Here is a 12,045-nt window from a genome sequence, read left to right as displayed (position 1 = left end):
AGAATACAATAAGCAAGACTAAGGAGAAAAGCACTTTCCATTTTCCTAAACTATAGGTATTTAACATGCATTATATTCTCACAAGGAGGATTCGTGTTCCACACTGAAGAAAAGTATATTTTCTTGAAGCATTTTTCATACAGAACTTGAGAAAAAATTGTAATTTCTTCATCACTCCTGAATGACTTCAAAGAGTGGTATCAGTCACATGAGGTTGATATCAGGCATCCCAGGTTGGATAGGACTTTGAGCAGCCTGGTTTAGTGGAAGGTATCCCTGCCCATGGCATGGGGGTTGGATTTAGATGATCTTTAAGGTCCCTTCCAATCCAAACCATTCTATGATTCTACACATATAAATCCCATCGTTTCAGTGGAGATATTCTAGAATTACATAAATATGTCCAATATTAAAACGAGTCTTTGCTTGTGTTCTGTATGGAAAAATAAATCACACTTATTTAAAAATCTTGTATACCTTTATGGATTAAAAAATGCAACTTACCGTACTGAATGTTATGCGTACTTTTATAACATTTAGCATAAGGGAAAAAAAAAAAAACAACCCACTAAACAAAAAGGAAAAAGAAGAGCTTAGGAAAATAAGGTAGAAAGCACCCACCTTCTACATAGTTGTCTTCTGTAAGCACATAACAGGGAAGGAGAGAAAAGGAAAACATTCATTAAGCAGCATGCAGACTGGAACTTGCCATTGCATGTCTTCATCATGCAAGGCATCAAACACAACATGCAAGTGCTCCATTGCTACAATCCAGAAGGAAAAACAAAAGCACCAGGGAAGCAGTGTTTCCCCTATTTAACAACCTTTACATGATACGAAATAAAACAATGCTCTTTCCAAAGTGCCAATTTTTTTACAGGATTTATTGCAGCTCCTTGCAAGTTCAGTAATTATTATTCATTAATCAGTGGATCATCTTGCAAGGTTTTTATAGTTACATATTTTAAAACCATCAGTCATTTCTGATAGAGATTCTAAGATCATTTGCTTCTACTTTCCCATTCTGAATTTCCCTTAATGACCTGTATGAAGCAGATGATTTTAAACAGATAGAACAAGATAACAAGATATACAATACAATGTGAAGATGTTACAGCAGGTAGTGTGGCTGATCCTGTACTACTAGGGCACTCACTCTGGTCAATGGGTCACATTAGGAATCCAGTGTGCAATAACTGCCACTTCAACCATTTGGTCTTACTCAGAGTTGTACATAGAATCAGGTCCTACAACATTTGTCTGCATCAGAAACATACACATCTTAAAAAGTCAGTAAGATCGCTGCCTGTTACAAAGCTAGCAAAGGCCACAGCAACCTCAGACATGGGCTTTGCCCCCAGACAAGATCAGAGGATATTTTACCTAAGTAAAAGCTGCAATAATTTGGCCTCCTATCCCCAACTGCATGTCAATAGGTGGCACAGGAAAGAAATTTCCCCTAAAGCTGACACAGTAAGAAGGGACTAGGAATTGAGCCTCAGCTAGTAAAGTGAACAGAATTCAAAGTTAAGAAGCAGGCTCAATATCCTAGTATTCATGCTAGTGTCTGTACTCCACAACTCCTTCACTAAGTAGATGATTTTGAGGGAGTACATCTTTGTTGCCCTTAACAATTTTGACTGAGGAGAGGATGGTAGTGAGTACATAGAGATCCCAGGGGAGAGAGAAAAAGAAAGGAAAAAAAAAAAAAAAAGAAAGGAAAAACAACATAGAAGTCAAGGAGATGGATGGTGCAAAAACAACAAAGAAATGGGGAAATGGGGAAACTCCAAATTCCTTCATTTAGTTTTCAGTGCTGCAGTATATTGTAATATCAATACTGCAATAACATTCTGTTGGACACATTTTATTCAAATTACTATTACTTAAAATCAGTGCATGAACATGCTAAAAGGCTCATGATGTTGAAGTCAAGCAGAGAGTTCTGAACACAATGTAACAGGCAGCACCAGATCCTTAAACTCACCTAGTTAGAACGTTTAGTATATTTTGTTTTATATGACGGGTATATTCTTAGCACTGATTAGCATGTCTTTGTTGATGGCTCTGGCACCAGAAAGATTTACACTAGCTGAGTAGCTTCCCGTAAATGTCTGATTGATTAAACTTTTAACTGATAGTATATTAAATTGTCAAAACATTTCAAATTAAAGAAAATTAAAAGTGCTGAATTCCTGCTCTGTGAATAATACCATGTAGATATGGCCAAATCCCTACATACTAGGAAACAACAATGAAAATTCATTCCTCCTCATGTTGTTGTCAGGATAAATCACACATTTTTTAACAGATCTGCAATCTAAGAAAATATTTTGTTAGGCTTCTTTACGGTACTTTCCAAGTTGGTTTTTTTTGTGTGTGTGTGTGTGTGTTTTGTTTTGCTTTTTTTTTTTTTATGTTACGTTAGAACTTGACATTATTTATTGAAGGTATTTCATTGTGCTGTCCTATATCACTGTCCTATATCCTGTCACGTATAGCTTACAGTCTGCCTTACTTTCCTGATTCTCCTTTTCCTGGCATGGCCTATCATTCTAAGTAGAGATGAGGAAGCCAGAAGACCCAAATTCTAACTTTGGCTTTTTTTTTTTTTTTCACTTCCTCAAGCCATTCTTAAAAAAAAAAAAAAAAAAAAACAAACTCTTTGAAAGCAATGTACACTATCAATGTTATAAGTATGCATTTTAGAGGGAGCAAAATTTCCTCAGTGACTCATGAATTTAAATCAAGAGTACCTGTACTTACGTCATTAGAGTTGCACTGGTGTAAACTTTACGTAACTGGAAGCAAGTAGAGCTGTGTTACTCATTCCCATTATTTTTGATGATTTAGCCACCCACAGTTTATCCATGTCCACATACATCCACCCTGGAGGACCTTAGTCTCTACTGAGCAACTCTGTTGGCATTGGTGGAAACAAAGGCTTTGATACAAGACACGCCATGTCCTCATTGTCACAAGCATTCACACAAGAGGGCTCTTAGCCTTTTCTGCACCAACAGATCCTACCAATGATCTCCACTAATGCACAGCCCAGGTATGAGGTGAGAGGCTAAAAGAGATTGCCAATGCAACAGTAGAGATGCAGAACGGCCTTAGAGCCTCCATCAGCCACCAGTCAACTAGCCAGACAGGTAACTTTCTCATCACTGTTTTGATTTCTACTAGACATGAAAAATCCTGTTTTCATGTTGCATTCAGCTAGATGAAGAGCTAGAGAGGAATTTATCCACTGCAAATACTTAATTCCTAGACTGCCCCCCCTCCCCTCTGCCAAAAACAATCCTAAACTGCACTGCTACTCTCTGTGTTTGTAACCTAATTCCTTTGGCCAAATTCTGCTCTCAGCTCTACTGGTGTATTCTGTTGACTTCACATATTTAGCCAAATATTCAGTTCACTTATATCTGTCATGACACTATTGAAATCAGTAGAACTTACGCTTACACAGGCTGTGAATCTGGCTATTATCTTTGGATGAGTTGTCCCAGGCTGTTCCTACTGAGATGAGAGCAGAATCTACTCCATATTTTTTTTTTTGCAACAAAAGCCCAATGCAATCCAATTATGTTAGCCTATTACCCTGATTCAGTGATGTGAACCATGTTTTTATAGGATGCTTTTATTAATTCAAGAATCATTTTAACATTTGGTGATGCTTCATGGAATTCTTGATTCTTTTACAAAATAACTGACTGCTCATATGTTTTGTTTTTCCTGCTATTACAATTTTATTCTCCTAAAATATTTATACCTTATCCACACACAGAGCACAATATTTGTCTTGACAATTATAAAAGAGCAGTATGCTCATGATAAACAGATGAAAAAAATATGTTAGTATTATGAAGTTACAAAAATATCATTCTAGAAATAACATAATAAAGATAGCATATTAGAAATGGTATTTTTAAAGCATTTTTTTTCCATATTTGAATTACAGTTCAATAATATTTGACAACAATGAATTATACCACAGACAATGTCTATGAAATTTCATAAGATACTCAATAGCAGGAATAGTGAGGAAGTAGCCTGAAATAAAATTAAATAGGGGAGGATTATTTCCTATAGCTGGCATTTATGGAACCAAATTTGGGATCCATCCACAAAATTTTCAAATCTAACTGAATCTAAGGAAAAAGGCCCAGTAGTTTCTGTGTTTCCACATGACTGAGAGAATGGCTCCATTAGGTCTGAAGTGAATGGATTTGCCCAGACTCCATACAGCTTTGGGTACACCCACTCAGGGTACCTTCCAGTGCAGTGGGTAGAAATATAATAGGGACTATATTTTAAATTTATTTATTTATTTATTTATTTATTTATTTGGTGGAAGAGGGAAATTTCAGAGTAAAAGGAATTTAATTCTGTTCTAGCTCCACTTTCTATCTACATCTCTGTGAAGATCCCTTCTTTTGGGGAATGTACTCTGTACTAAACTTAGGTAAAAGGTCTGATATAATTAGCACAGATAACCCATGTTCACCAAAAATGAGGAAGAGTCTAAATCTGAGGATCATCAGGGCAAATTAGAAACTTCTGCCAGTTTTGTAAAAGACAAAGACATTAGCTCAAATGCAGCACACCTCTGTAAAATCTACTAACATCTGTGAATTTACTAGATGAGGCTATCATTTTGGGAGAGTGCTCTGTACTTCAGGTGCAATGACAATGAAATAAATTTTAGTTAAGTGACTGTAGATGAGCTCCTAGTGTGAAGCTGCAACTAAGGGCAGCATTGCAAGTCTTGCATGCATAGGCAAAGAAATAATGAACACGAATAGAAAATGATATTACATTTTGTGGCGTAACTAAAACCATTACTGCGTGTAGTTCCAGTGTTCATATATTTAAAAGGACGTGAAAAATGAATAGGTTACAGAAAATAATAAAAACAATTCTCACAGTCATTTACAGCACTAAAAAACTCAGAAAACTCAGCAAGAGTGTCTTAAAATGAAAGCCGTATGGTGATCAATCTATTGAATATATGAAAGGCAAGATTAAGAGGTGTCTTGAAACCAGTCTATAACTATCAATGAAGCAAAAAAGACTCGATATCTGGAAGTCCTTTCAACCAGACAAATGCTGGGATCAATAGTCAGAAAAGTTCAAACTGAAAGTAAAATAAAAACTTTAACAACAACAAAAAAAAAATGGGAATACTGGGAAATTCTTTCAAGTCTTAAGATGAGCCTTTGTTTAACAGAATCTGTCTCAATCAGACACTTTTGGGTGACACTGTTGGAATCACAGGAAGTAGTTCTGCCTTTTGCCATTTGAGAGATCAGGTTAATATTTCCATAACAGTCCATTCTGGCCATAACTTGTATGAATCTATTAATTCTCTGTAGCAAAGTGAGAACAGATACCAAATATAAACAACAGCAAAACTCCGACACTCTGTAAAATACTAAAATGTTCAAATAAATTGTTTTCTCAGAACCAATCTCTGCATCCTTTGCAACAGTCATGACATATGTTTCCCATGAAGAATTCAAATATGACTGGCGACAAAAATAATTCAAATTGTTACCAATGTTCCCTGTAGGAAAATACCCCACACCCAATTTACTTTTACATGCTGTAACATTTCCTAATACCCTCTCCAGAGTCTGCAGATGACAAACAGAATCAAAACCAACAAGACACAATTAACACTCTTTCTGACACAGTATCTTTTTCTGCTGTTTGATTTCTATGCACCTTTATCACTTTTTTATCTTGTCCCAACAAAAGCATATTAAATGTTAAATTATTTGGCATTGCTTTCATTTAATGCTGTTAATCTATGGTTATTTTACTGTTACACAGTTTTTGATATTGCACATCTGAGTGGACTTGTGTTTTTATGTAGTTACAGTAATTAAAAACTCTGTGATACCTTTATTTCATTTTTCTCAAGTGCTTCCCAGCAGTGACACTTTTAGAAAGTTACTTGTCCATTCATTTTAGTAATTTGTACCATAATTCTAAATAAACCTGTACTGACTCAGGGGAGAGATTATGATGTAAATGTAAAAATGATGTCTTTTTAATTATATTACAGTCCCAAGAAATGTGAATTTGGCCTTATTTTGCCACCTCATTAAAGTTGAATTTTTCCTCTCTCAAATGGGTCTGGCTAGTCTCATATGTACTAAACTTCAGAACTGCTTGCAATCTGTCAGTGCTTTAAAGTAATTTCCATCAGTCATTGAGACAAATGTTCTTGCATCAGTGTAATGGCTGCGGTAATTACAACCAGGAATCAAAGGTGGAATCAAAAGTCTTTTTACAATTGAATTTAGTAATATTAATAATGGATATAATGAAAGAATAAATAAGTTATCTGTGCAAGTGAAGGCAAGTCAAAGAAACACTCCCTCCTCCGTGTTTTAATGCTATTTCAGAAAATGCTTTAATTTTTATGTACAAGCAGAAAATTGAATACAATGTAAATCTAAGTACTTAGCCCAGTAATATGATATTGTTTATTGTTTATTCTTTTTCCATATAGCCTCTTGGACTATTTCTCTGGATTGGAAACTTTAAGTTTTCATTGAAAATCTCTGGGATTTTTACACTTTGATTTGTGCTTTCAGTCATCTTAATAGCAATCACTAGTTTATTTCCTATCATGGAGAATGGACACGCTAACTGGAATTAAATACTGCCTGTATACGGTCAGCTTTGCATGGTTGCATCTTATCATAATGCATCTTTTCTTCCTAGTGCTATTATTAGTCCTTTAGATCTTCTCCAACTTAACCCTGCCACGTACATGGCACAAAAAATGTATTTTCAGGATATCCAAATCAAAACCTTTCATAGAGAGTGAACTGTTCAGTCTGGCAGAGAGTAACAGTAGCAAACAAATTATGTTCTATAAGAGTGATGCAGGATGACAAAGGGATTTCTGTCTTACAAATATCTGTTTTGAAAATAATTTGAAAAATTCATACATTATTTGTAGAACTTCTTTAAGAAAACAATTCCTTAAGTGAGGAATCAAGATTTGTTCAGATTTAGTTGTGACTTTTTACGTGTAAATAAGAGCAGTAAATAGACCAATAAATCTGATTCCCTATTGTTCTGTGCTTTTTGTAGTCAACTACATCTACACAAGAGGCTAAAAAATCTAGCCTAAATTACTATCAGATGAAATCAAATCCCTGTCCAATCATCCTTTCAACAAAACTGATCTGTTAGCCCCATTAATACAATAGGATTTGCTGGACAGACAGTAGACATGCTGCAAAATGGACAAACAGCATAGGGCTTTTTCCAACCAGATGGCAGCATTGTGCCTAGTTACACTAATAGAACACCAAAATTAATAGGAACCATGCAAAGCTGCACATATTTTTATATTTTTACTCTGTCTTTTACTGTATGCAGGAAATGAGAAATGCTTGGGTGCTATCAGTGATGCTGTGATTTTAACACAAGCAGCTTAAGATACTTTGGGATGAAATGTTCTTCAGAATTAGTAGCTGAAAATATAGAAGATGCACTGTACACAAAAGTACAGTAACAATATTTGAAATCACTTTGCTGTATAGTTCTTTAGGTAATCATCAGAAATCTCATCTACTGTTAAGATTGATTTTGTGCATTTGAACTGAACTGAACCTGCGTTTGGAAGCCTTTAAAATGGTACAGAACAAACTTTCTACTAGTTGAAACAGGAAATTCCTCTGACATGAGTGGAGCTGTACTCTGGAAATCCTAAGGCTGTAATGAAGGTTTTTAATTGACATCAAGTTAATATTTAATTGCAGCTATCTGTGACTGCACATGAGCAAAATGTGTTTCTCGTGTTTTATTTTCTTCAGAACTGAACTTAATTTTCTCCTGAACTAGTCTACAATCATTTCTATCCTAATTCAGCATTTCAATGCTGATTAATTAGCCAACAAGTGTAATGAAAATAATTTAATTACAAGAAATTTTAGAATTAAGATCAATATTTCTTCAATTAAAATCTGTTCTTCCTTAGCTGAAGTAAGAATTGAAATTTTTAAATTTCCTCCATGGATTTTACATGAACTGAATAACAACGTGTCTTTTCTGTAGGTGTGTGAATGATTGGATTGAGCTTCTGTGTGTACAAAGTACTCATACACACTGCAATTGGGAAACAGATGCTTTAGAATGGTGCTTGGCTTTCATTAAGCACTTTGATATGAATTAGTTCGCCAGCTATTTTCTCAGCATAAAAATATATTTATTGTAACTCTTCTAAGGCTTCTAAGTGATGCAACAAACCTGACAGTGTTAGTTTAGAATTGGTGAAACAGGCAGTTTCCAACAAGGAGATATTGTGTCTGACATGCTTATGCAAAACCTTGATGGTATGCATATTATGTCTAGCTACACTAATTTTCTTGTCTATGTCTGTTCTTATCTCAGAACTGGACAAATAAAATGTATATTGCTAGCAGATCTTTCAAGACGGTCACGCTTTGGCGACATCTATAAAAAGAACACAAATCAAGTTGGAGCTACCTTACAGTTTGATCAATATACATAGTTCTTGAAGTATTCCTTGCTACCTTTGTTCCTTTTTGAAAGGTATGTCTCAGATATATATTCGAGTGCTAATCTTTACCTATTTTACTTTCTTCTGCTAAAACTACATATCATTTTGCATCATCACAGTAACATGTTGACAATGAAAATTTCTTTTCTATTGTCAGCTCTTCTGTATACAGCAAATTGCTTAGAATCACACAGTGGCTGGCATCAAGGAAAAATCAGTGTAGGACTCTTTATCAAAGATCTATTTCTGGGCTAAAACATTATCAGAATCAATTATATTAGTTCCTTCATTAAAATGAACATATAAATCACCTGCCTTCCACTTTTTATTCATAGAGAGGAGGAATAATTCTGAGGTTCCCAAAGTGGCAAAACTCCAGCATCTAAACCTTAATTAAAATTTCTCCCCAGCAGACTATTTATGCCATTAGGCAATTCACGGAATTATAATCATGAAAGCAAGGATCATGTATCATATAACCTATGTACTTAATCAAATTAACAGAACTCCCAAACAAACCACAAATATTTCTTGCATATTTTTTTCAATCAAGATTATGGAACAGAGGACTAACCTAAGCCACTAACCACCTACTAAGAGAGAAATTTGTATTTAAACAAGGTGAAATTGGTATGACTTTCTTGCCTGCAAGGGGCGTCTGTGTATATATTGAATAGATAGCCTACATACACATACGCACATTCATTCATATAGTAATGCATAGTAATTGTACTATGCAATGTAAAGAATGTATAAATGTAATGAACACAGCCAACATAGGGAGCAATAAATGGTGTGCGATGGTCCAACTGTTAATATATACAGAAACTAAAACAGGGGCAATCTTCTCATTCAACATAGTAAACATTTTTACTTCACTAAAACAATACTGATACAAAATGTCATAGCATGCCAAGGAACAGAAATAGGTAACAAAATTTCAGGAAAAATCTTACAATTCAACAAAGCAATGACTAATGCATATGAAGATGCTTAAGAAACTTGAAAAGGCAATATGGATTAATAGGATTTTGAAATTGTATGTTCCTTTGTTTAAAGAAAATGTTTCAAGGTACTGTCATTCTATAATTAGTTTGATTCGAAAGACAAAAAAAAATATGCAAAAGCCATTAACACCGTAAGTTATTTGTGGAGACTCTTCATATAGCGAGCTAAAAAGTGCTTGTTCATTTTTATTTTTTTTTAATTCAAATCTTCACAGCTTATAGCAAATGCCCTCTCACTTTTAGAAATAGATACTTATTCCAAAAGTATACAATAGGAAGAATGTCTAATGCTGGTAAATCATTTACTTATAATAAATAGATAAATTCTAAGCATATTTCCCATAATATGCTTACAATGCATGTGTAACAGTCACCATATTCTACTTCCATTAAAACAAACTAACTCTCCCTTCCCAAAAAAAGCATTTGTCTCCAAAAGTAGTTTAGAATATGAAGATTTAAAGTGTTTTACTTTATCCCTTTGCATGTACCTCTTAATATTCAATACTGACAGCTATCTTTATTCATCCAGTCTGCATTATTATAGTGAGTTATCATAGTTTTCTGTCATGGGGCAAATATTTAAAATACATCATCTTCTGGTTAGAGCATTAGCATAGCCTTTAAACAACTCTGCTGTTATTACTGTCTTACATCTTATATCAATTATATCCACATGTATTTAAAAGACACATTAAAGATATGCCTTAAAAACACCATGATTGAATTACTTTAAAAACATAGGAGTCCTTCATTAAAAATAAATAAATAAATAAGAAAAGAATGTATGCTTCTTCTGACTTCAGTAATAATATATAGTCTGGTAAGTGTAAAATCATATAGTCAAAACCAAATAAAGTTGTAGTAAAAAAATAGATGGAATAAAAAACTTAGACAGGAATGGTTCTTATTAATGGGATCTTCTTTAGAACCCGTTCAGATGGATATAAATCCTTTCATACAGTTTAAAACCTGGATTGCTCCTTGATTTTCATGGCTTTATGCTGGGCTGCTCCTTAGCATGTGCAGCTCCCATTGAGCTCCCATGGTCAATCATTGGCACTCTATGAGTTTGAGTCTACTCTTATGCCAGGGAAGCATTTCTAATCAATAGCTTTTAGTGTAATGGAAGTTACCACAATGCTTTCAAGATCTGGGTTTATATCGTAGTTAAAACAAGCTTAGTGTCATCTCTAGTGTATAGCTGTTGCTTCACCAAGCTGCATATTATAGATTAGACCAACACTGCTTGTCCAAACCAGTATTTTGTAAGATGAAATAAAAGCCACACAGAAAATCTTGGGAAATCACAGGGAAATCACCTTCATATGTTCTATTTGTGAATGCCTACATACCTGTGTATTTAGATATGACTTACAGTAGTGAAGTTATTAACATAGGTCATATAAATTTTTCATCCAAATTGATTGAACTGAGCATGAAATGGGAAAACTAAGATTCAGAGGAAAGATATGGTTATGTAAAATTCTACTGAGACAAGAGAGTTACTTCAAATATATGGAGACTGGTTTTAAGTCTCTTAATATAAGTTCAAATCTTTGGTTTAAACTCTTATACATATATTTGAAACTGGAATTGCTGTCTTAAAATTGGATCATTCAATTACAAACACTTTGGAGCATAAAAAAAGGAGAAAAACATTTAGGAAAAAAAAAAAAAAAAAAAGGTATCCTTCAGGTCTGGCTATTTTTTCTAATTTGTTGAAATATTGTAAAAAATACCTACAGTCATCAACAGTAAGAACATAAGTCAAACGGCAAGAGTGGAGAGTGGAGTACAGACTCGATTTGGGTAGAAACAGCACATGCTTTCTAAGTCCTGATTTCTCCTGAAACTAAAAGCAGAAAAAAATAAATTTTCAAAGAAATTAAAGAATAGGGTTTACACATGTTGGAAGAAAACTGATACGTACAAAGGAAAACTGAAGTTCACCATGTAGGAATAACATGATCTGTATTCTCTGAAATGAAGTAACAGTGCCACTGGGAATTTAAGGTCAATTGGAATTTTGCAACTGAATTCAGAGATTACAGGATTGGGGCCTAAAGTTTAAAGTTTACATAGAGAGCTTAATCTCCCTCTTGTGCAACAGTGACACATATTTTGGTATCAGTTACTCCCTTCAATTATGTAAATTGTGCATTTCCTCCTGGATTTTGGCAATTTCCTTAGCAAATCTAAGAACTAAGTGCAAATGAAAGAAAAGGAAAACAGGAAGAAGAACAAAAAGAAAGAGAAGAAGACCAAGGAGAAGAAGGATTAGAAGAAGGATAAGAATGGAAAAAAAAAAAAAAAAAAAAAAGAAGGGGAAAAGAAGAATAGCAATTTCTTTGGGACAACGGAGTGTCTAAGAATTAGTGTAACTTACTCAGCACAATGTCATGGGTCTCAGTGACCCTGGCTACTTTTCCAGGAGTCATTCCATCCAAAAATATTTTATGAACCATTATAAAGCATCTGAGACTTTTT

At 34.3% G+C, this 12,045-nt stretch overlaps 1 protein-coding gene across 34 annotated transcripts in view; it reads right to left on the bottom strand.

Moving 5' to 3' along the window:
* The window catches only part of NRXN1 (neurexin 1), a 703,785-nt gene that overhangs the window by 633,140 nt on the left and 58,600 nt on the right, over window positions 1–12,045 (bottom strand). For 25 of the 34 annotated variants that reach the window (XM_068675787.1, XM_068675785.1, XM_068675788.1 and 22 more), the window contains exon 3: window positions 622–639. The exons of the other annotated variants lie outside the window; for them this stretch is intronic. In XM_068675787.1, coding sequence (XP_068531888.1) covers window positions 622–639 — 18 coding nt within the window. The remainder of the gene's footprint in view (window positions 1–621; window positions 640–12,045) is intronic. 34 annotated transcript variants of the gene reach the window in all.

This window comes from Anas acuta, chromosome 3, assembly GCF_963932015.1.
Source record: "Anas acuta chromosome 3, bAnaAcu1.1, whole genome shotgun sequence".
Lineage (NCBI taxonomy): Eukaryota > Metazoa > Chordata > Aves > Anseriformes > Anatidae > Anas > Anas acuta.
This window is presented reverse-complemented; position numbering and strand designations above follow the sequence as displayed.